This window comes from Notechis scutatus, chromosome 2, assembly GCF_049901735.1.
Source record: "Notechis scutatus isolate UNSWTSFEM ecotype Mainland chromosome 2, rNotScu1.2, whole genome shotgun sequence".
In the NCBI taxonomy this organism is placed as follows: domain Eukaryota; kingdom Metazoa; phylum Chordata; class Lepidosauria; order Squamata; family Elapidae; genus Notechis; species Notechis scutatus.
The window spans coordinates 18,701,140-18,726,311 of NC_142010.1; the positions used below are offsets into that span (position 1 = coordinate 18,701,140).

The window sequence follows — 25,172 nt, forward strand, 5'->3', positions numbered from 1 at the left end:
CATAAGTTCAAGTTCATGCTCACTTTTATATACCATTCCATATCTTATTTACCATTCTATATTTTCTATATAGCTTCTCCCCTCTTTTCACTCTCTTAATTCTATTTTATTTGTTTCATCTCAATTTAAATCATTATACCTATATCTTTTGTCTGTCCTGTTTCAGCTGTCTATTATCTTTTCTCATTAACACAAAATTTCTCCTGTAATCACTGATTGGAGTATGACGCCTTTGTATCTTTCCCCTAAATTTAACACTTAAAATAATACATAATTTTCATTCAGATTCTGCATAGTACATTCTAAAGCTACACACTATATTTTAAAATAAGAAAAAATTATAAATATATAATATAATTAAAACAACAATCTATAGCAATTGAACTCTATCGTTAAAATTAATATTCATTTAAATCTTAAACATTTTACACATTCCTTTTCAAATAAGTATCATGCTTCTATGGGAACACATATAAATTTTGCTTAGTTACTTCCCCCTCATTTCACATATATTTTAAAATATTATGTAGTTAAGATGTTCCCATTCCTTCTTAGTTCAATTCTCTCATATTTCATTTCATTTATTTTGTTTAAAAAAAAAAGAAAATTTCACTAAATTACATTAAATATTTTATCCCATTTTATAATCATATGTTGTTCCAATTTTCTAACATTATTTCAAATACAAATGCAACAATACAGTCTTATGTACCTTTGCAGGATCTCTTTTTTAGTTATATTTTACCCATTATCTCTAAATAAATCCTGTTTCTTTACATCTTCTTTCATACTTTTGTAGCTTCTCTTCCCTTCCTTCCTCCCTTGTTTCTCCACTCTACCCTTTTTACCCCCTTGTCTCTTGATCTCCACCCTCTTCTGTATTCCTCTTTTCTGTTGCTTTCTGACATTGTATCCACTTTTCACCTTATTTTTCCCTTTTTTGGTTGTTTTTTTAAGTCTTAAATTCTCCATTCTCTTTCCCCCCTTTCCCCTTTCTTCCCCAGATAAAGTTGCTTGTTCATTAAAGATGGCTTCTTCTTCATCCCAATCTTCTTGTTCTTGTAGTTTCTCATAGGTAGAAATCGCCATTTCTAAAAAGTTGAAAAATAGAGCCAAAAGAGCCCTTCCCTTCTTGTTCCTCTTCTTTATATTTTTTAAATTCCATTTTCAGTTCATCCACAAGTAATGCCATTGTAGAAAAAATTTTAAACTGCACATTCTTTTCCGGTCGAGTTCTCCTTTGTGGTGGCCATTTCTGATCACCGTTACAACCGCCTTCGGGAAAGGGAGTAATGGCCAGCTGAGGAGGAGAGACGCGGCTCCTCAACCCTGCTGGCATTCTTCCCCCTCTTCACCACCTCTACGGGGTGGCTTAGCCCCGAAACCAGCTGGGTCAGGGAGCTCCAGCGGTGAGCCCAGACAGAAACAGCTCACGATCGTGGATTTCTGTCTGTCGCTGAAGCCCTTCAAACCGGAAGTCGTCATCTTTATTATTTTTAATGTTAGTACTTAATATTGCTTTCTTTACTGCTTGAAAGCCACCTCTAGGCAAGATGGGCAGCATATAAATTCAATAAATAATAATAATTTTGGATTTCATGCAGAAGGTGGAAAAGTGCTAACATGTCATCTGCCTGCAACTCATTCAAAGTAGCTGCTTCTATTTCCATTGCATTGCAAAGCAAAGCATATCCAAAGTACTGTAAATCTTAACCCAGTGTTAAAAAAAAAAAACCAAAATGAGAACATCTTTTAAATTCCATGTCATAGCTTCAAAAGGGAAAGTAATGAGAATTGGCATGGAGCAGTGGTTCAGATATTGAATTTCGTGTAGGAAACCCCATTTAAAATCCAACCTCCATCAGTGGAAGCTCATGATGGGAGCCTCACCCTACACTCAGCATAACTGACACCAGCATTTGTTAGAAGATTTGAAGGAAGGACCTTCTAACTCTACTCGGTTTGTGCCTTATTCCCTTGCTTGCCATTTTGGTTAATATTCAAGCTATTTTAATGTGACTATTTTATTTTAATGTGTTTTCATGGTTTGTTGTTTGATAAGACTGACATATAACCTTGATAAATCATGCTTGTGTTTCCTGCATCAGAGTGCATTTTGAATTTCATGTGGAAGATGTAGAAGTGCTAGCATGGCATCTGCCCACATTTATTAAAGTAGCTGCTTCTATTTCCAGCACTGCAAAGAATAGAGTAAAATAGAATAGAATGGAGAATAGAAGAATAGAATAGGTCAGATCCATGTATCTGCCAGATAGAAGGGGGGGAAGTTGGTACAAGTAATCCTTTTTGATATAACCTGAATATATTAAATGTTATATTGATGTACAACTGGAGGACTGGAGCCAGATGGCTAGAAACTTGTCACCTCTTGGAGAGATAGCAAGAGGAGAAGGGACCATAAAAATTCAAGCTCTGGAAGATACTCCCTGGGAAAATCCTCTAAGATACGTTCCCAGGAAAGGAGAGAGAGGAATTAACATGTTGGTTCTTTGTTTGACTAAATCCACATCTAAATAAGGGGAGGGGTTCTAACTCCCTTTATTTATTACTGTATGCCTGGAAGCACCTTAGATTCTGCTTTCACTAGTACTGGATTCACTTCCTTTCAATGAAGGATTCCTTTTGAAATACCTTTTTTTCAGAACTTCATTATTTTCAGTTGAGGGGAAAAGTCCATTGCTTACAGAATAAAATAATAGAACAGAACAAAGCAGAACATAATAGAATTCTTTTATTGGCCAAGTGTGATTGACACACAGGGAATTTGTCTTGGTGCAAATGCTCTCAGTGTACATAAAAGTAAAGATACATTCGTCAAGAATCATGAGGTACAACACTTTTTTTACTACTAGTTTGGCTGAACGGTAACATTTTTTTACTACCGGTTAGCCCGAACTGGGCCAAACAGGTGGAATACCATCACTGATCCTAAGTACTGAAAATAGGAGGCCTCCCCCCCTCAAATTTCTTCCCCTTTTGGCCCTAGGAAAGCCATAATGCCAGCTGCCATCTTATGTTCGCTTGTGCTTTGCTGTCATGCGGTGAGTCTGCCAGTCTGCCATAAACTGTGTTGAGGGGAATGTTTGAGGAAAATGAAAATAGTAAATGTGCCACCTTGAAACATTGCTCCAAGGTCATCCAGCTGGAAGGAGGAGGGAACTGCATACCAACCATCTTGCATGACCATGATTGGTTACAATGAAATGAGCAGCGAGGAGCAATTAAGGAGGGAAGAATAGAACTTGATTTTGGCGTGTGATTCTCAGTTCTGACTTTGCATTACTGCAATACACTTGATTTCTAATAAAACTATACTTTTCTCATCAAGTGGAGCCAAGGATCATTTCTCCTCAGAGATTTAAGTTGTGGCTGGTCTGGCACAAAATCTTATTTCTACCAGTACTACACTGCAGTCTTTGGATGTTTCCTAAATGCTAAATGTCCTAATTTTATTTCCTAAATTAAATTTCCTAATTAAATTTCCTAATTAAATTTCCTAAATGTCCTCAGCCGCAAAAAGTTTGCCTACCCCTAAAGTCTAGAATTAGGGACACAGTGGCTGAGTGGTTAAGACACTGGCACAGATTCATTCAGATATCTATCTGCCATTGGCTAGCTCAGTCTGTCACATAAAATTTGCTTGCAAGCAAACTCACAAAATTAACTCACAACACACCATGCATGTAAATATTGATTTTTGTTATTTAAAAAAAGAGCAACTTTTATCCAAAATCATGCAAAACAGCCATATTGAGTTGCTCACAGAATCATTCAGTAATCTATCTATCTGCCATCGGCTAGCTCAGTCTCTCAAATTTGCTTGCAAGCAAACCTTCAGTCCTAAGGGAGGTTCGGCTGTGCTGAGCCGAAGATCTAAAGACTAGCTAGGAAGCAAGAAACCCAACCATTTCGTGTTCCTAGCTAATCTAAATCTCCCGGCACAGCAGAACAGATGATGGTCGGAAAAAGGAAAAATAGCAATTTAGCAGGCAAGTTTACTGGGTAAGGAGTGAGTGGGTGGGGAGGGTTCCTGCGGGCCATGTGGGCTGCACAGCCTTGTGTTTCTGCACAGCCTGGATTAATTGCTTTGTGGGGGTGCTTTGGAGGTGAGATTTCTCTGCGGCCCACCAAAATTTTCTCATGGGCCACCAGTGGGCCACAGCCCACCAGTTGGTGACCGCTGCTTTAGAGAATACAATGATTCCCTTTTCTCTGTGACAGCCTCTCAAGTATAGGAAGACTGCTCTCATGTCACCCCTTGTTCTTCTTTTGGTTAGACTAGATATGCCTAGTTCCCACAACTGCTTAGTTGAGTCTATCTTCTGGAGTTATTCCCCCCAGCTTGGTGTCGACTGCAAATGTATGAGTTCTCCTCATACCCTCTCATCTAAATTAGACTTAAGACATAAATAACTTTATTGTCACTTTAAGTGTACACTAATTGGCATACATTAAAATGAAATTTCATTACCTACAGCTCTCAAAAGGTCAACATCTCCAATATACACTATATAAACATGACAAAACTATAAACAAATAAATTACAAACTAAGAAACAAACAAATAAACATTTATGAAGATGCTGAAGCGTTCAGGACTAAGGCAGAACCTTGGGGTATTCCATTGCATGCTTCCCTCCATTTAGATGTAGTGTAGTGTAGATTACCCATTGTGTGGGGTTGGCCAGCCTGTTGCAAATCCATTTAATGATTATATTGTCTATCTCACCTTTTTCTGTTTTACCAAGAAGTAGGCTGTGATCCATTTTGTCAAAATGTCTTACTGAAATCATGTCACTTTTTTCAGGGCCATTTTAACTTTGAACAGTCACTAAATGAACTGTATTAAGGACTACCTGTAGGTTCCTTCTAGTCTATCATTAAAGGTGAGCTTCCTTGAAGCATCCTTGGAAATAGAGCAATTGATTGTAGTAGTTGGCCTTCTGTTCTAAAATACTGTTCCATGTATTTTAATCTTTAATATATCTGCTCCTCTCATACAAATGACTTGGGAGGGGGGGGCTTACAAGATTAAAAACAAACCACCTTCCAAAATATAACCCGCCCCCCATGAAACATGCCCAAAGATAAACTATTAACTAGTAAACCTAGAGGTGTAGCTCTCGCCTCACAATCAGGAGGCTGTGAGTTCGATCCTAGGTAGAGGCTGATATTTGGAATAGATTCTCTTGCTAGAGCAGGGGGTTGGACTAGACGACCTCCAAGGTCCCTTCCAACTCTGTTATTCTATGATAACATCAATAGTAGCAGAGCTCACATCTCCTCCCCCTCCCCCCCCGCCCTTCTGTTTCGGGGAACAGAGGGGACTTCAATGCCTTGCAAAAGTTTAACACAGTTGAGTTCTTCCTATATTTATTATGTTATTTAATTATGAAGACAACAGTATCAGATTGGAAAGCATCTTTTCATTCTGGAAAGGCAGTTTATAGAAAGGTATTTTCTTCAAATCTTCCCTGTAACACGCCTGTGAGCTCTGTTGGACTTAGAGGCAGAATCTTTTCTCGGTGCATTAACCACCTTCAGCATGATAAGCCAGTATTAGGGATCTAGGCCAATCAGCACAGATTATAACACCCTGGAAGAAGACAAATAGCTACCATAGTCCTGATACACAACCTGCATAAATGTGTCCATAAAGTCAACAGGAACCAATCCTGGCTCAAGAGAAACTTTACAGCAGTAATACAATACAGAAGCTGGCCGAATAACAAATTCAATAGGATAGTGAATAAAATAAAGCATGAAAATTAATAAATTCTGGGATATCGGCAGGGAATAATGAGGCAAGACAAGCTAATCAGTTGCCAATGGTTTATTAACGCTAACAGTGAACAGCTCAACGGACCGTACAGCAACAACTAACAGGGAGTTTGACAGCTCTTATATACTAGCTGCTTCGGCCAGGCAGCCAATCAGCTCCCAGGATAGAGTCCTCTGTCTGCTGTGGACTGGAGTGAAGACTTCAGACACGACAAAAATAAAATATCTTAAAATTACAGATTGCATAGTGATCAGGTAGTCAAGAAATAAGTGTTAAATTAAAATGCAAGTTAGATAAAAACTTTTAGGAGTGGTTCATAATGAGGCTTGTATATACAATACTATTTAAAAGTAACTTTACATTTGCTATAGTGAAAAAAGTGTAATGTCAGCTGGTGCTCCATTCAAAATCCAAGAAAGAAATACTAACCTGTCCTTTAATCAGAGAAAAGATATCTTTTACTGGAAATCAAGTGGTAGCAACAAAAGAATTCTGAATCTGAGAAAATGGGCACGTAAATCTCATATACAAAGTAATGGCAACGTTCCCACCCCCAATAGTTCAATTGGCTCATCCAATTAAAAGTTGTGTATATCATCATGTGGGCATCTCTAGATGGTGATGAGTCCTCTGTCCGTTGACCTTGACATAGTTTGATAAAGGGTTGCAGCTGCGCATAGCATAAGATAGAAACCTAAGCAAGAATTTACCCACCCCCCCGCAGCTTATACACTTCTGGTTTGTAACACCTCCAGCTCACTTCCCATAACCATTCCCCACTCCTTCCCCCGTTACTTATGACAGCCGAAAGATGCAAAGGGAGAAAATCCTGAAGGCTGACATGTACACTGTATTTTCAGAGTATTAGACACATTTTTTCCACCCCCAAAAGTGGATGGAAATGTCTTTGTGTCTTATACAGGAATGTTCCCGAAGTCCTGCACACCCACCGGCCCCGACCCTTTGGCCTCTGCCTTCCAGCAATTTGCCTCATTTTCAGCCTCCGCGTGTCCCATTTTCTGCCTGTTCTGATCCCTTGCCAACAGGATGCGGAGGCTGAAAATGGAGCAGGCGGAGGCAGCAATAGGCTATGGCAATCCCTGCAGCCTGAAACAGCTGATCATCAGGAGGCCGATCCTACCAACAATCAGCTGCTTGAGCTAATCAGACTGTGCTGAAGCTGACCAGGCTGTTTGCTGCAAGGAGGCAAATTGCTGGGAGGCAGAGGCAGATTCCCCCCCCCCCATTTTCCCTTGATTTCCTTTGTTTTCCTCACCAAAAGCTTATACTTCAGAACGTCTTATACTCTGAAAAATAAATAAATAACAATAAAGACAAATAATTAGTGTAACATAAAAAGAAAGAAATTCTTTCTTCCACAGCTATAACCAGATGTGATTGTAGAGAGCTTGGGAGCTTTTTGCCCAGAAAAGCAAAAATAAAATCTCGGGTTGTGATAGATGAAATGAATCAGTTTTCTGTTGGGACAAAATAGGTCCATCTAGTCATCTGGGTGTCTTTATGTGACTCTCAGCTTCTTAGAAGATGATGTGGAAAGAGTTTTATACAGATAAAAATGTAACAGTGAGAATTGGTGATATACCGTAACATGAATGTGTCTTGGCCCTGATTCCCAAGCCTATTCTGTCAGAGGAAGAAGACCTAGAAGATGAGGAGGAGGAACTGGGAATGCCTTCCTCCCCAGGACCTTCCTCTCTGGCAATGCCTTCCTCCCCAGGACCTTCCTCTCTGGCAATGCCTTCCTCCCCAGGACCTTCCTCCCTGATAATGCCTCAGGTTCTATCAGACAACCGAGAGGAACAGCCTGAGATTAATCAGGAGGAAGGCATATCGGAGCAGCCCCTGATAGGGAGTAAAGAGGAAGAATGTTGGCTCGATCCTAAGCAGCGTCGTAGGGAGACATGTGAGCAGCAACGTAGGAGCCGTGGGAGGGTCAGAGAGTGAGCTGAGTCATTGAGCCACACCCTACAGGGAATAAAAGTGGGTGTGTTTTCTCCTGAAACTTTGTACGGGACAAAGTTTAACCTTACTTCAGATTTTCTTCACGAATGACTATTTTTGTGGACTGCCTTGTGATTTTCTGTGAGTAAAACTTTATCAGTTCGGACTTGGCAGGCAGGACATGTGGGAATGCCAAGAATATTATCAGTTCCAAAGAATTAACTCTGTGAAGTCCGAGCCAGCTTGCCTGCCTGTGTTGGTGTGAGTTTGTACTCTTTCATATTTTGGGAAAGAGGAAAGGCGAGACAGAACATGAATGTATCAGGGAAATGTGAAATTGCCCAGAAGGGACAATATATGGGGGTGAAATAAGACAACTCGCCACAGCCAACTCACCACTGACCATCCACAACTTGTTGTGGAACAATTCAATGCAGGATAACTCAAGAGAGGGACAAGTAGAAATGCAGCTCACCCCAGCCTCAACAACTTCTCACTTGAGTAGGTTCAAACCTAAAACAAGACAAGGCCTGTTGCAATTCACTTGTCCTTGTCTTGAGTTAATCTTGCATTGAACTGTGCTCTGGCGAGTTGGCTCTGTTGAGTTGATCGAGATGAGTCAGCCACGGCAACCTGTCCTAGACCTAGATAAGGAACAGAACAACTTTGTTAAGCTAGGATCTGAAGATGGATCCTCAGGTTTGCAACTAAAGTTTAGGTAGCAACTAGCACATCTGGTTGTGACAGGAGATACTAGATACAAACGCACTTCTCCAATAAATTCTGGTCAAGCCAGGGGCTCCTTTCTTTTGACGAGGTTGCATTATCCAGACTTGCTACAACTTTCTGGCCGGCTGCAGAGAAAACGTTTCTCCATGGAGCATACGGTACTACTTGCTCCTTTTCCGTCTACGTAAGCGCAGAAACCTTCCCCTCGCACTGCAAACCTGAAAAAGGACAAGGAGTTGCTATTTCAATGAACACTGCAAAAATTATCCTTCCATGAAGGTCCCCATCTTTAGAGAATAGGGAAACATCCACCAACACTGCACTTTCAGAATGCAATTTCTGTTATTAGAAGAGATTCCAGAATGTTTTAAATTCATCAGAGATATCTAGAACCTAAGAGATGACTAGCCAAAGCTTCATGAAGTAACTTCCATGTACTGTTCTCAGAATTCAATGAACACTTTAAATATGAATATTACAAGCTGTGAGCACTTCCTAAATAATAGAAATTTGGATATGATATTTGGTTTCCATATATTTGCCATTTAATAATCTGAACTATTAAATATAAAAGAAGCACATATGGATTTTGTTCTTAGGTATCTGTGAAAAACTACATGAAGTCTACAGCATTTGGTCTTTGAAGTATAAAGCACAAAAGTAAAACTTTGATTCAAAATTTCAGTGATCAACTGGAGGGTTGGGCACATTCCTAGCACCTCTCAAGTAATGCACTGAAACACTGAAATTCTGAATTGAAATTTCAGACCCACACGTTGTAATTCAAATTCCAAATGCTGTAGACTTGCTAAAGTATTTGGCATATACTTCAGATTCATTAAACTTTCAAGCACCTGACCTGATTGTTATCAGTCTTAAAATATGGCATATAACTTGAACAGAAACAAATGGTGCTATTTGGGTTCCTTTTATAGATTTGTAGAATATGAAGTTTAGAAGCAAAATTGTGAGTAATACATTCATAAACTGGATTTTAACACTAGGAACTATCCCTCTGTATATTACTGATTTCTCTCATCTATTATTTGATTAAACCATTCAGTTTGAAGGCCAATTGATCAAATCTTTAAATCAAATCTCTTCTCCCAGTCCAATTGCCAAATCATTCTGATTTGATTATTTAGTTGATGTTCAAATAAACACCCTTTCCAAAAAAGGCTGTGTCAACATTCTGAATGATGGATATGAATGAGATCAGGGATAGTTGATACATCACAAATACACACAATTGATCTTTAACATGTATACGTTTGCCATTTCACTATTACTTTGTTAATAGAGCAGGATATGAATCAAGATTAGAGGTGGTTGATACTTTACTAATACATACACTTGATTTTTTTTAAAAAAATATTTTTATTAAACAATTTTCCTCATAACACCATTTTCATTCTTTACAACATTTCGGTATCGGTATACATTCATTTTACATACATTTTAATTACACACACACACACACACATACACATATTATATATATATATATACACACACACATATATACATACATATATACATACACTATAATGTATACCATGTGTATTTTTTATTATCATACTATAATATTTCATATTCTTTATTTATCTTTATACCTATTTAACCAATTATATCATGCATTCCAAATCAAATAATATTCGGTTTCTTCTCTATCTTTTATTTCCATTGTCAGCCTATCCATCTCGGCACACTCTAATACTTTCCTTATCACACTTTCCTCAGATGATATAATACCATTTTTCCCGTTTTGCACATAAACAATTCTAGCTGCCGTTATTAAATGTAGCATTAGATATTATATTTTTGTCATATTTTCCTGTTATTATGCCTAGTAAGAATATCTCTGGTTTTAACTCTATTTGTTGTTTAGTTATTTCCTCAATCCACCTTCTTATCCTCATCCAATATTTTTTTGCTACTGGGCATGTCACCACATATGATAGTATGTCCCTTGATTGTGTTTACATTTCCAACATTCCGGTGATCTATTTGGAAACATTTTTGCTAGTCTTGCTGGGGCATACACTTGATTCTTAATGTATACATGCACATTTGCCATTTCATTATAACCTAGATAATAGATTACTCTTTCTCAACCTTGACAAATTTTAAGATGTGTAGACTTCAACTCCCTGAATTCTCTAGCCAGCATTTCAGGGGAGAAAAACAAACTGACTTTCACCAAAAAAACCCACCAAATTCCAATTTTATGACCACCTGGGCTGGTTGTCCCTGCTTACAAAAATACCAGAATTGGCACCAGACCCATCTGCTCTTGAAGGTAGTGTATCATTTCAGTCAAACTGAACATCTTGGCCAGCAGTGCAGAGACCACCAGCTATTACATTCTATTGCCCAAACAATTCTCTTTTCTTCCTATTTCTGTGTCTTATTTTGGGGAGGGGGAAAGAAGCTTAGCCAAAAAGCATCTTAATTCTTATTATTATTTTTAGCTGCTCAAGCTGAAGTGTAATGTTTATAAATGCTTCAAAAAGGAAAATAGCTCTGTAAGTCCTATAAACAAACAAACAAACACAGCATACTTACTGGTTTTTAAACTCTGTATCATTGAACCATTTCCAGAACTGGTTAATTTCTCTTGAGAGACCAAACCAATAATGAAAGGGACTGAAAATTTCCACCCAAAAATCCTAAAAGGAAAAAAATGTATACTAAACCATAATTTGGAACACTAATTGGAGAAAGAATCTATTATTTTTCACTATCTGTTTAATGCTAAAATGCATTTGTCTCAAATTATTTCATTTGTACAGGAACATAAAATTAAAGTAATATTAACATATTAATTAAATTGATGTAAACAGTCATAGGAAAAAGTAAGTACACCCCTTTGAGTGCCATGGCTTTGCGTATCAGGACATAATAGAAATCATCTGGTCCTGAGCAGTTCTTAAAAGTAGGTAAATACAACCTCAGATGAACAACACATGACATATTACACCAGGGGTATAAAACTCAATTTCATTGAGGGCCACATCAGGGTTGTGGTTGATCTTGGGGGGGGGGGCAACTGAGTGGGTGTGGCCAACTGGGTGGGCGTGGCGAGTTTGATGCCACTCCCCAAACTGCTGGCATGTTTCCTCTTCACACTGGGTGGACCAGACTGAAGCGACGTGGGTCAGCCCCTTACATTTTCCAGGGCAGCCCTGTAGGCCAGATCTAACCATATGTGGCCCACAGGCTTTCAGTTTGACACCCCTGTATTACACCATGTCATCAGGTCTTTGGCTACTGCTGCTCATGCACTTGGTTGCTGCTGCTGCTGCTAAGCCCCTCCCTTTATATTTGCAATCTTATTAGAAAGGAACAAGCGGCTTTGGCATGCATTATGATATTCCTCTCTTGGAGATGTACCCGGCCAGGTTTTGGGTTTGGCAATATCCAAGGTTGCAGGTCACGGGAGAGGTGGTTGTGGCAGTTATCATTTGGGAATCTTGTTTCGGCCTCCAGAAGCCATACTCAGTTTTCTGGATGGGAGATCCTGTTTCTGAGACTGGATCCGCTGGAATCGTTGCTGCTGTAGCAGCCTTTCTGTTGCATAGCAATCTCCCTGCCTGAATTGCTGGTTGGCAATGGAGTTCCCTTGGCTTATAGTCCTGGGGCACTTCAATCTGCTATCCCTGGCTTTGGCTTTGGAAGCAGCTTGAGAGTTCATGGCCACCAAGATGGCCATGGGCCTAGTCAGGTCATCCACAGCCCAACTCAAGACAGTGATCCTATTCTGGATATGATCTTCTTGTCAAGAGTAGTGGCAACGTGATCTGGTGAGGGATCTGTCAGTATTCTCCGCCATGGTCAGACCATGTGTTGGTGGCCTTGAGATTCTGACGCTGCCCTCCTCCAGAGGGTGGCTGGACCTATTCAATTGGTCTGCCCTTGGTGACTGATAGACCTGCTTGGGCAGAGGTTTTCAAACTTGGCAACTTTAAGAATTGTGGACTTCAACTCCCAGAATTCCCCAGCCAGCCATGCTGGCTGGGGAATTCTGGGAGTTGAAGTCCACAAGTCTTAAAAGTTGCCAATATTTGGAGATCCCTACACTAGGGTTCCAAATAGAACTGGGAGATCCCAGGGTCGCTGCTGCACACTCCTGTGGGGACTCTGGTCATAAACTAGAATCAGAGAGCACCCGAAGTCCTGGATAGGATCATAGATATGTGCCCTCTCCGGGCCCGTCAGCCCTGACTCTCTCTATGGTTGGGGGATGCAGTGTTGCACTGGTTCAGTTCCTTTTTCAAAGGCCAGTTCCAATCAGTGTTGATAGCCGATGGGAGGCCCAGCCTGTGGCCACATCCCCCCCATTGTGGGATGTCACAGTGCCTGGCACACTCTGCCCTTTTTTTTAAACATCTATATGAAACTACTTGGTGAGACCATCCAGCTCCATAGGATGAATTACCACCATTGTGCTTGTTAGGAGTATGAGTCACCTAACAGCTATTTGGGTTAGAAATATATAAACCAGGACAAACATTTTAAAACTGTGTCTTTAAGAAAATGCAAAACTGTAGTTGGGTGTGGTTTCTCAAACGGCCATAAGATGGAGCCAGAAACCTGGGTTGTTTAGTCTTAATCTCAGAAGAGAGTGTGTCTCTGTCTCTGTTTCCTTCTGTTGGAAAGTATTGCCTGGCTGTGGTTGCTGCTAGGGTTGCCCGGCTGGCTGCGGTTGCTGCTGGACACTGTTGGCTTCCGCACGCTCGCCACCTCTTGTGCTGGAGACATCCACCACCCTCTCCCCCAGGACTGACTATCTTAACCGGAGCTTATTTTGGGGGGTAGGGCTTATACTACGAGCATCCTAAAAATAATTCCCATAGCACTGTCTCATTTCTCCTCTTTACTACTATCTCCTATTGGTTTCTTGCTCCATTTTTCCTAATTGACTGATATTCATGAATTTAATGTAAGTCTGATACTGAACTGTTTTTGACACTGGAATTTGATATTTGGATTATCCCTGGATGAAAACTGACCGATTTTACCTGTGAATGACTTTGGACTGCCTATTTTGGACTTTGCTTAACGTTTCTGGAAGTAAAAACCTACATTTACTGTACAGTGTATCTGTGTGCTGTGTATGTGTATTATTCAAACACTCCTCTCACATACGTCTCCCTGTATGCGCTCATTCTCCTAACGGGGAATTACCTCAACACTGCTGATGATACTCAGATTTGTATCTCCACCCTTAGTGATCCAAGTGATCCTGTGGCTGTCCCTTCACAGGGCCTAGCGGCCGTTAGGGCCTGGGTGAGGGACAACAGGCTTCAGCTGAACCCTGACAAGGTCAAGTGACTGTGGGTACGCAGAGCCTCAGGAGCTAGAGGTTTGTTATCTTTAGTTCTGGATGTGGTGGCACTAGCCCAACCAAACCCTGTGTGTAACTTTGGGGTTCTCCTAGAGACTCACAACTCCTGCTCAAAGAGCAGGTGGCAGCAGTGATTAGGAAAGCCTTCATCTAAATTTTGTGTTGTGTGCCAACTGCACACTTTTCTGGATCATGAGGTCTTGCCTCATGTCCTGTCATCTTCTGCTTGGATTACTGTAAATGCTGTACATGGGGTTACTCTTGAAGAACATTCAGAAACTATAATTGGTCCAGAATGCAGCAGCATGGATTGTTTCGGAAGCCCCCAGTAGCACATGTAACACCATTGTTATATACGCCACACTGGCTGCCAATCTGCTTCTGGGTGTAATTCATGGTGTTGGTTATCACCTTTAAAGCCTATGAACTATGACATGCGTCCACGATATCTGCAGAACAGTCTTTCCCAAATGGGATTCGCGCACTCCACTTGTTCTGGCCTTTGGAATATGAGAAAATGAGATATTGTGCATTTTATCACATTTTAAGCTTCTCAGAGTTGTCTCGAACCTTGAGATGGACAGCACATAAATGCAATAATAAAAAACAGTAACACCAATAGTGATAGGTGCCTTGAATGCAATCTTAAAATAACTATGCAAAAATCTATGCATACACCTATGCAAAAATTAGAGGAACAAGGTATAAAGATGAATTGGTTTTCACATGCGCAAATACATTCAAGGTATGATAAAGATTCTAAAACAGAAGGTTTCCATGATAAACTGACTGACTTAGATAAGATTTTGACAGGTACTGATGAAAAGGTGATTAAAAAATTGTATGGATATTTATTAGAAATTAAACTAGAAGAACAAGTTAAAGAAACTATGATTGCTTGGGGGAAGAATTTTGGATATGGGATTGACCTAGAGAAATGGCAAAAATTGTGGTCTCAAAATTATAAGATGACAATGTCAACAGCATATAAAGAAAATTTGTATAAGATGTTTTACAGGTGGCATTTCCCCCCCGACAAGAATAGCAAGAATGTTCAAGAACAAATCTGAAAAATGTTGGAAATGTCATCAGACACCATATTACCATATGTGACACATATTACCATATGTGGTGGACTTGTGCGGATGCTAAAAAATATTGGACTAAAATCCACACGTGGTTGGAAAAAATGACAAAAAAGCATATAGACTTGAAACCAGGGATATTTTTATTGGGAATTTTACCTGAAATATTAGTAAAGAATTGAAATACCTGATTGTAAATGTATTAACAGCAGCTAGGATTGTATTTGCCAAAAACTGGAAAAATGAGAAAATACCATTACAGGAGGAAATCATTAAGAAAATATTGGAATGTGCTGAAATGTGTAGATTGACATTTGAAATCAGAGAACAAGATCATAAACAATTTTATAAAATTTGGGATCTATTCTATCAATGGTTAGACAATAAAACATGGTAATGAAATGTGTAGATTCTTAGAAAATAATAAATATATAAAGATGTATTCTTTTCTTATTATATCTACAAAATGATTGTAGGATAGATTCGAGATGATAATATGAACTGTCATAAAATAAATTAAGTAAAATATGGACTATTTCATAAAACATGAATAAATAAAAGTATAGTCCAATGATTAACAATGATATTAATGTATTTAATATTTGTTTTGAAAATATGAGAATATATAACAATGTAATTGTAATTGAAGACTACGAAATGGAAGCACAAAACAATTTGTAAACCAACCGACACACTGTATGTATACATATGGAAGATGGCTTGATGTTTTTATGTTTTGTTTGTCTATGTTTGTCTTAAAAACCAATAAAAATTTAAAAAAATAAATAAATAACTGCAGCACCATTTGAACACCATCAACATTGACCAAATCACCATCAGTCAATTGCAGAAGGCAGCTTTTTTCAGAACAGCTTACATCCTGTGACGATATCGCTAACACCATAAAACATCAATATCTACCTATCCCAGGTCCTCGGAAAGACTTGATAGGTAGATAAAAACGCCAAATCTAGTGACATGGCCCCAACAGAGCCCAGTTCAGAGGAGGTGGAACTGGAAACGGGGCCATCTGATGGGGATGGCCCATTTCCCTTGGCATATTTTGAGACACCAGGGCATTGGGAGAGGTGGTTGACCAGACACACACAGGGAAGAATTGGTTGCTGACAGGCAGTGGTGCTGCCTCCCCCACTCGATCCAAGGGCACGGAGAGCAGGGTGCAGGCAAGCTCAGAGAAGGACTACAAGGCTACTTGGGAGAAGGTCGCTCCATCCCTTTCTCACAAGGAACACCTGTGGATTGACTTAAGGAGAAGCCATGGAGTTAGTCTTTGCCAGGAACAATTGTTTGTTCTGGCTTACACTCCCCCGGCTTTGACTCATGCCTTTTGCCTTGCAGACTGCCTTCTGCCTTGCCTTTGCCTTTTGTGTTGTGCCTTAACTTTGCCTTGTAGACTTGCTTAGCTGGGTGGACTGGACTTGGGACCCTGGACCTTGCCCTGTGAGCATGCTCCTACTGTGTGGTCTTTCTTTGTTATATACAGGCTGTTGTTTGGGGGACTGAGGTTGGCTACCTTCAGGGTGGCGTGGGCTTGAGCCTTACTGGTTGTTGGAGGGCCGTTTGTTGCAACAATTACATAAAGGACTCGTAATATCTAGTCTGAATATTGGGCTGAATGTGCAACAAACCTTATTAATAATAATAAATATTCCGTAAAGACCAAATTTATGACAAGAGGTAGAATAACAAGCTGTAGAATTAACAGTGAAGATACTGAAATGGTGGATAGTTTCTGCATTTCTGGATCTACTATCAACAAAGGAACCACCATTCAAAAAAATGTATTACAGACTAGCCATTGCTAGGGCAGCCATGAAAGCTCTGGAAAAAATATCAAAATGCCATGACACTTACAAACATCAGAACTGTGCAGGCTATTTGAACTAATGCAATCAAGGCCAGAATTGAAAAATTGTCGAACGATTCAAAGTTCAGATTATACAAAGAGACAGAAGAAAAAGTAAATCACCTGTGATATGATATACTGCTGGAATTATTGATCGCACAAAAGCTGAATTGGACAGCAGGAAGCTAATGATAATTCACTATGCATTATACCCTCTTAGTGATATTGATAGATTTATACCTGTCCTGCTGAAATAGAGGCAGATTTCAAGTCAAGCTGTCAAAAGAAAAGCATGCACTGGCTGATTACATATCAGACAGCCAGGAGCACGCTCTGATACAAGTTAAAAAATTGGAACTTAAGTATGTTCAGGAAATAAAAGATGAACATCAAAATAATGTAATAAACACACAAACAGAATGTTGGTGTTTCTGTTTCAAACAGAAAAGCATTACACAGTCAATTTCTATCAAAGATCAAGTGGATGAAGATGAAACCTGGCAAATGGCTTACCGGAACTGAAAAAGAAAAAGAAACTGAAGATTTGATTTTGGCTGCTCAAGAGCAATCTATTCGAACGAATGTAATCAAAGCTAGAATTGAAAAATCATCAAATGATTGAAAGTGCATGTTGGACAAAGAGGCAAAGTAGATCACAGCAGATCATACATACTCACTTGTGCAAGACAATTGCACAAATAGATTATAAACTATGATATAACACAGTCGCCAATTGACGCACTAGAACATGTGTAGAAAATTATTGCGTGATGCTCATTAAAATTTGGTGGGAACATAAAAGTACTTGAAAATGAGCAGATTAAAATATTGTGGGATCTCCAAATACAAACTGATAAAGTCTTGCCTCATAACATACTAGATTTAACTGTGATTGAAAAGAAGATAATGTGGATAATTTATATGGTAATACCAGGAGATAGTAGAATAGAAGAAGAAAAATGAAGAAGATCTGAAATTAGAAGTTGATGACATGAATCAGCCATGATGGTCTCTGTGGTTATTGGAACACTGAGTGCCAACTCCTTCTGGCTTCCCCATTGACTTTGCTTATGGGAATCTGACAGGGAGCATTTAATTTTGATTAAAATACTGTTGCAATACAATATATCGTTTGGGTTCCTTGAGGTTATAAACAAACAAACAGAATGAGAATTTTAGTAATATACAGATAATAACAATAAATACAATAGGGTGTCTAATTAATAATGATGTCTAATTATTCCTTACCAATTCCTTCTGTGTATCAATCACAGCCAAGGATGCATTAAGTGAAGAACAGATCTTTAAACTGAGAGACCAATTTCTTTCTTCTTTTGATGCATAGAAACATTTTCTGCTATATCCAATCCAGAAATCAGGGCAGGCAGCACTTACAGTGGAATGGCATGGCAGACACGGTTTTGTGATAAAAACTGGAAAAAGAAAATCAAAATGGACAAATCACAGAGCTCACAATTAACTACCCTGTTTCTCCAACAATATGGCCTCCCCCAATAGGAAGTCCCAGCATGTTTTATAGGCATGAAATGAAATTAAGCCCCTCCCCCCAAATTAAGGCCTATATTAAAACATGCGAAAGGGGGGAATGGTGGGGGGGCTTGCTGTTAGGAAGTACTTTTGTTGCACACCCGGATATGGTGCTGCCTGCGTTGACCCCGATACGAAGTGCCCCACCAACGCCGAGCTCAACATCCAAGCCATCGCCGCCCACCCGCCCGAAGATGCAAGGGGGGGGGGAAATTATGTCACCCCTGAAAAGACGGCCTAGCCATTTTTTCGGGGCTCAAAAAAAAAAAAAAAAAGACCCGGCCTTATTATATGAGAAACACGGTACAATTCTGACAACATAGTTTGAATAGACTATATTAATCTACCTCATTTAAACTTCAATTCCAGGATTTAAGGAAACCAAGTGAGTTAACCTGTAAATACAGCTAGTGTTAAGTGCAGAAAATGAGAAGCCAAGGTGATTCAAATGAATACAAGTTTATTGCATGATTGCATGCAGATTCTCATATTGCATATAGATTGCATGTAGATTCTCTTTCAAGAATCTGAACTACCAACACTCAAAACATATTGACAATAGATAAGAGTCAATGGAATTCAAAGTAGGCTGGACTTAGATTATATTAGATTAACAGTGTTTGAAAGGACCCTGTACATCATCTAGTCCAGTGGTCACCAATCAGTGGGCCGGGGACCACTGGTGGTCCATGGGAAAATTTTGGTGGTCCGCAGATAAATGTCAACCCCAAAGCAATTAATCCAGGCTGCACAGGAACACAAGGCTGTGCTGCCCACATGGCCCATGGGAACACAAGGCTTGCGTCGCTTGCATTGTGAACAACACGAGTTAGTGAGGGGGGAAGAGGGCGGGGCCCAGCTTTTCCCTTTGGGGGAAAGGATTTTTCTCCAAACGCTGCCAGAAAGAGTGTTTGGGGACGAAGGCATCCTGCTCCAAGAGGCTGAGCCGTCAAAGACTCATTTCTAGCGGAGTTTGGGGGAGAGAAAGACTTTTGCTGCTTCTGCCTCCCTCTCTCCCTCTCTCTCTCTCTCTCTCTCTCTCTCTCTCTCTCTCTCTCTCTCTCCCCCTGAGAACAGAGCTGGAGACGGTATCCTGCGATCCCAAATAAAAAATGATCGATCGGTAGGAAAACGGGGTGGGAAATTTTCCTGCAGACTGTTTTGGGGATTTTCCCAGGGTCTCTGGTCCGCAGGATTTAAAATTATGAGTTTGGTGGTCCCTGTGGTCCAAAAGGTTGGCAACCCGATTTAGTCAACCCCTCGCCCAAGCAGGATACCCTACACCATTTCTGACAAATGGCAGTCTAGTCTCTTCTTGAAGGTCTCAAGTGATGGCGCTCCCACAACTTCTGAAGGCAAAGCTGCTCCACTGGTTGATTGTTCTCACTGTCAGAAAGTTTCTCCTTATTTCCAGGTTGAATCTCTCCTTGTTCAGTTTCCATCCATTATTCCTTGTCTGGCCTTTGGGTGCTTTAGAAAATAGCTTGACTCCTTCTTCTTTATATTATATTTATATATATATTATGCATTATAGGGCAAGTCATTGATTGCTTTTTTTCTCTAACACAGGGCCCTAATCCAAAATGGGTGCGAAGGGACTTGAGACTGTGATGTGCTTGACTCCTCCCTTGGGGTCAGCTTGGTCATCTCTTACAGGTAGTCCTCAATTACCAACCATATTTGGGGCTGGCAATTCCATCATTAAGAATAGATCTGTAAAGTGAAAAATCACGATTGCCCAAGTAACAAAGGCAGTGAGTTTGTCAGTTCCGGCTGCAGTTAAACAAATCACCACAAGCAACATTACATGACTGCAACTTGTGGACTTCCTACCAGCTTCCCCATTGACTTTGCTTGTCAGAAATTGCCAAAAACTAGAACTAGTAGATGGATTTGTGTACCTTGATATAATTCTTATCAAAAGTGGAAAATGGATGGAGAAAGTTTAAGAGTACAAAGGCTGGTAAAAAGGAGGGAGAGAATATGTGGCTTGTTGCAAGAGATAAATGTCAACAAAAGTGAAAATGGTTGTGCAGAAGAGTGTAGTTCTGCCTATTTTGTTGTGTGTTCTTTGAAACTGCCATCAGATGGGACTTAGGAGGTGCCTTTTCTATTGTGGTGCCTTCCCTGGGGAATTAAGAGTGTGGTGGTGCAGTGGTTAGAATGCAGTATTGCTGGCTAATTCTGTTGACTGCCGACTGCCAGCAGTTTAGTAGTTCGATCCTGACTGACTCAAGGTTAACTTAGCCTTCCATCCTTTCAAGGTCAATAAAATGAGGAATGTTGGGGACAATGTGCTGACTCTATAAAATTGCTTAGAGAGGGTTGTAAAGCATTGTGAAGTAGTATATATGTCTAAGTGCTACTGCTATTAGGTTCCCCCATCCCGAAATTTGACTGGGCCAAGTTAGCTTTTAGGAAAGTTCTGAAGACCTGGCTATTCTCTTGGGCTCTGGAGCCAAGATGCAACATGAACTTCTACTGGGAGGTGTAATAAATGTTGGTGTGCCTGTGTATTTCATTGTGATTTTTAGTTTTTTTTTTACCAAATATTTTGCCAATATACTTACCAAATATATTGTAATTGTAGCTATACAATCCTACTTCTTACAAGTTGGATGACCATCTATATTCTTTAAATTAGTGCTCCCAAAACTGTTTCTTTAATCACGCAAAACCACTTATCTGAAAATCCTTTTTATCCAATGTTGGGTACACTTCAATGAATGTAAATTTATCTGTTGGTATAGGGTAATAGGGTTCTTATATCATTACCCAAAGAAAAACAACTTTCACCCAATTTTGGGTAATTTACCCATGTTTGGGTCGCACTGCTTAAAGAAAATTAAATATGGAAGTGAGAGTTCAGCACATCAGGAGAAACATAAAAGCAGACTAGCTATCATAGGAAAAGATCAAATTTGATGTAGTGGTTAAGACATCAGGCTAAAACTGGAAGACTGTGAATTCTAGTTCTGCCTTAGGCACAAAGCCAACTGGATGACCTTGGGCCAGTCATTCACTCATTCATTGAATTTATATTGCCTATTCGCCCATGGCGACTCAAGGCGGCTTACAGAATATTTTCTCTTAGCCAAAGGAAAGAGGTGGAGACAGGGACAAGCTACTTCCAAAATTTTGCCAGAAAAAACTGTCCTGGCAGTTGCTGGAGTTAAAACTGACAAAAAGACACCATAAAAGAACTTTTCAAAAAAAGCTACACTAAGTATGGATTACAAATCAAATGCAAGTTTGTTTATGTTGAATCTTGCAGGCTTCCTCCCTCCCCTCCATTCACTCTGTAACTGCTTTGGCTTGTCACATAACAATCTTCCCTTCCTGGGACATTTGTGAGTGTGCCCCCCCAAAAAAAAAGTCCAGATGGCAATCACAGTAGTGCAATCAAATTCCTTCCAGGCAACATTTGACACATGTACAAACTCTAATTTTCAACTGCACTGTAGCAATCTTCATCTTGACTCATTTGACACACTTCACCCTCCAGTTGCTATTTCCTTCCAAATTATTCTGTGTTTTAAATTCATGCATGTGGTGATCTTTGTTTAAATGATAACCACGGCAGCAACAAAACTATGGAGAAAGTTAAACAGAAAAGCCGCAGTACTTACCAGTCAATGTAGCAAGGATCAAAACTGCGGCTACAACACCTAGAGCTAAAGCGATGATTTGGCCCTTGGGTGTGACTGCTGAAAAACAGACAAGAAAATATTAGGAGATGTTCATGATTTCATTAAGACTGTTTAGATTTTTTTTTAGAGTCCGATCAAACCGATGTCAGATGGTGCTCCATTCAAAATCCAAGAAAGAAATACTTAGACTCCATTAATTAGAGAAAAGATATCTTTTACTGGAAATCAAGTGGTAGCAACAAAAGAATTCTGAATTTGAGAAAATGAGTGTGTAAATCACATATACAAAGTGATGGCAACATTCCCACCCCCAATAGTTCAATTGGCTCATCCAATTAAAAGTTGTGTATAGCATCATGTGGGCATCTCCAGGTGGCGATGAGGCCTCTATCCGTTGACCTCGGCATATTTTGATAAAGAGCTGCGGTTGCGCATAGCGTAGGAAAGAAGCCTAAGCAAGAAATCCCCCCCCCCCAACTTATACAGTTCTGTTTTGTGAAACCTCCAGCTCGCTTCCCATAATCATGTCCCCCCTCCTCCCCGTTACTTATGTCAGCCGAAAGATGCAAAGGAAGAAAATCTTGAAGGCTGACACGGTTAGTCATAGAGATCAACCCTGACTGCTCTTTAGAAGGCCAGATCCTGAAGATGAAACTCAAATACTTTGGCCACCTCATGAGGAGGAAGGACTCACTGGAGAAGAGCCTAATGCTGGGAACGATTCAGGCCAAATAGAAGAAGGGGACAACAGAGAATGAGGTGGCTGGATGGAATCATTGAAGCAGTTGGTGTGAGCTTAAATGGACTCCAGGGGATGGTAGAGGACAGGAAGGCCTGGAGGAACGTTGTCCATGGGTCAATGTGATGGGTCGGACACGACTTTGCAACTAACAAGATTTTTTAAAATGTTTTTGTCTTATAAACCATTCAGGGTTGTAGTCCAGACTATAGCATAGTAAATTGGATTTTGTTATCTGACTCAGTTGTTGATCCCATCAAAATAAACCCTGAATGTCCCTCATCTCCTTCTCTCTCCCTCTATAACAGAGGTGGGGAACTATGGCCCCTTTATGGCTTGTGGACTCCCAGAATTCCCCATCCCTGCTCTATAAGGAAAAGATGAAGAAGCAGTTGGTGTGACTCCCGAGGAGCACAGAAGCACAGCCTTGGTGTCAGTTGTGCGTGGCCTTCAGATTTCTTTCTCCACAGAGCAGGTAAAGTGGATCTGGAATGGCTTACATCTTCCATCCTTCTCATAGTTATGGGAGACACAGTCAATCTCAATCCCGCCACTACCAAACGTGTTTCTTTCAAGAGGCAACTGGACTTTCTGGGTTTTCTTTGAAGACATTTCGCTTCTCATCCAAGAAGCTTCTTCAGCTCTGACTGGATGGAGGGGAATGGAAGGATTTATACTCCTTGCAGACAGATGGTTATTTGCATTCTATTAGTGGGTTGTTAAGGTCACCTGGAGGTTTATCTGTGTCCTCAGAGTTACCTGAGTGGTGCAAATGGGCGTGAAGCCTTCTTGGAACTGCTCAAAGGACTGCGTTGTAGATTGGAGATAGATGATGGCGTATCCCTCCCCCTCTGTTGAGAGGGGGCTGATCAATTTTGACATAGATGGCTTTCTTAACCCCTTTCAAACCAGCAAGGGGCTTCACTCATTTGCCCGACCCAGTTTCTGGTGTGCCACGGGCCAGCGCAGTTTGCAGCCCGGGTGTTGGGGACCTCTGGTATAGAGGACAGCAGTGAAAATAGAACATGTCATCCCAACCTACTCATCAAGACTGTGGTGGTGCAGTGGTTAGAATGCAATACTGCAGGCTACTTCTGCTGACTCACCGGCTCAAGGTCGACTCAGCTTTCCATCCTTCTGAGGTTGATAAAATGAGGACCCAGATTGTTGGAGGGGGGGGAAATATGCTGACTCTGTAAAAATTTAAAGAGGGCTGTAAAGCACTATGAGGCAGTCTATGTCTGTGTCATGCCCCTGTCAGAATCTGACTCCGAGTGGGAGGCTGAGTAGCTGACAGGGAGTGGGAGTGTGGCTCCATTGGCTGTGGAAGAAACTGGGAAAGGGCAAAGGCCAGCTGGGCAGAGCAGGGGAGAGGTAGAGCAAGGCAGAGGGAATTCGGAGGAAGACCCAGGCCCACCCCCTCTTCATCCTAGGGCATGCAGAGAGGAACGGAGAAGGGAGCAATGTAAGTTGCGTGGCTTATGGGGGAGGAAAGGGCCCTGATTCCCTTCATTAGCTGCAGCTGGGAACACAGTGTTTAAAAAGGGAAATTGCGCACAGCAAACTGTTGAGAGCAAATTGTGAATTATCTGGTATTGTCGAGGCTTATCTGGGTTCCTGAACTGTGTGTGTTTTGCTGGCCTTTCAAGTCTGCAATTCCTTCTCCTGCCCTGTCAAGTTAACACAAGCGTGGTTTGGGTGGATTTTTATTTACAGTTTGTATGTACTTTGTTTTCAGACTGAATTTCTTCCACTTAAAGACTGTTCTTGGGAGAGTTTTTTTCCTCCAGCCGAAGGTAACCTGGCAATTGGGACTAAAATTAGAGGTACTAAAGCAGGGGTGGGCAAACTACGGCCCGCGGGCCACATCCGGCCCGTTGGTCTTTTTAATCTGGCCCGCCTCTGAAAAAAAAATATTCCCCTCTGAAAAAAAAATCGGGCTGGCCAAAAGAGACCCGTGCCGCGCGCCAAAAAATCGCACACACAACACCAATGCTACACACCCTTCCTTTCCAGCCGGTTAGGTGTGGATCAGCTCCGGAGCTGGGCAGCCGCTTCCCTGGTGGTGGGGCCGAGGCCGCCGCCCAGGAACGCCCACTGCTTTCCCTTGCCAGGGCTGGGCGTGGCGTGTTGCCCTGCGCCGCGTGGCCCCCACCTGGCAGCGCGCACCGGCTGGTCTCCTCCTCCTCGGCCATACAGAACAAACCGCCAGAGAAGGAGACGACCCCCGGCTGGTTGGGGTAAGCTTTCTGCGCCCGAAAGAGGCAGCTACTAATCTCCGGCTTTGCTCTGCTTCTCCAATGGTCGGCACCACCCTGTTCTTCTTGTGCTACGAAGCGGTGGCTAATGATCTCCGGCTCCGCTCTGCTTCTCCAACATCCAGCACCACCCTGTTCTGTGTCAGGCCCAGCAAGTCTGAGCAGCCGGCGCACAGAACAGGCGG

At 41.0% G+C, this 25,172-nt stretch overlaps 1 protein-coding gene and 1 long non-coding RNA gene across 6 annotated transcripts in view; both read right to left on the bottom strand.

The window, feature by feature from the left end:
- Positions 1–11: 11 nt before the first annotated feature.
- Positions 12–2,727, bottom strand: LOC148131865 (uncharacterized). The gene is made up of 2 exons (XR_015747435.1): positions 2,351–2,727; positions 12–991 (listed from the first exon to the last, which is right to left on the bottom strand). It is a non-coding gene; the product is annotated as an uncharacterized LOC148131865 (long non-coding RNA).
- Positions 2,728–5,838: 3,111 nt separating this feature from the next.
- Positions 5,839–25,172, bottom strand: part of LOC148131866 (C-type lectin domain family 2 member D-like) — a 35,568-nt gene continuing 16,234 nt past the window's right edge. For 4 of the 5 annotated variants that reach the window (XM_087954361.1, XM_087954360.1, XM_087954364.1 and 1 more), the window contains 4 exons: positions 21,970–22,047; positions 18,041–18,225; positions 11,059–11,162; positions 5,839–8,711 (listed from right to left, as the gene is read on the bottom strand). In XM_087954361.1, the coding sequence (XP_087810487.1) occupies positions 8,588–8,711; positions 11,059–11,162; positions 18,041–18,225; positions 21,970–22,047 (491 nt within the window). In that variant the 3' untranslated portion in view covers positions 5,839–8,587. The remainder of the gene's footprint in view (positions 8,712–11,058; positions 11,163–18,040; positions 18,226–21,969; positions 22,048–25,172) is intronic. The other variant, XR_015747428.1, reaches the window with a different exon arrangement.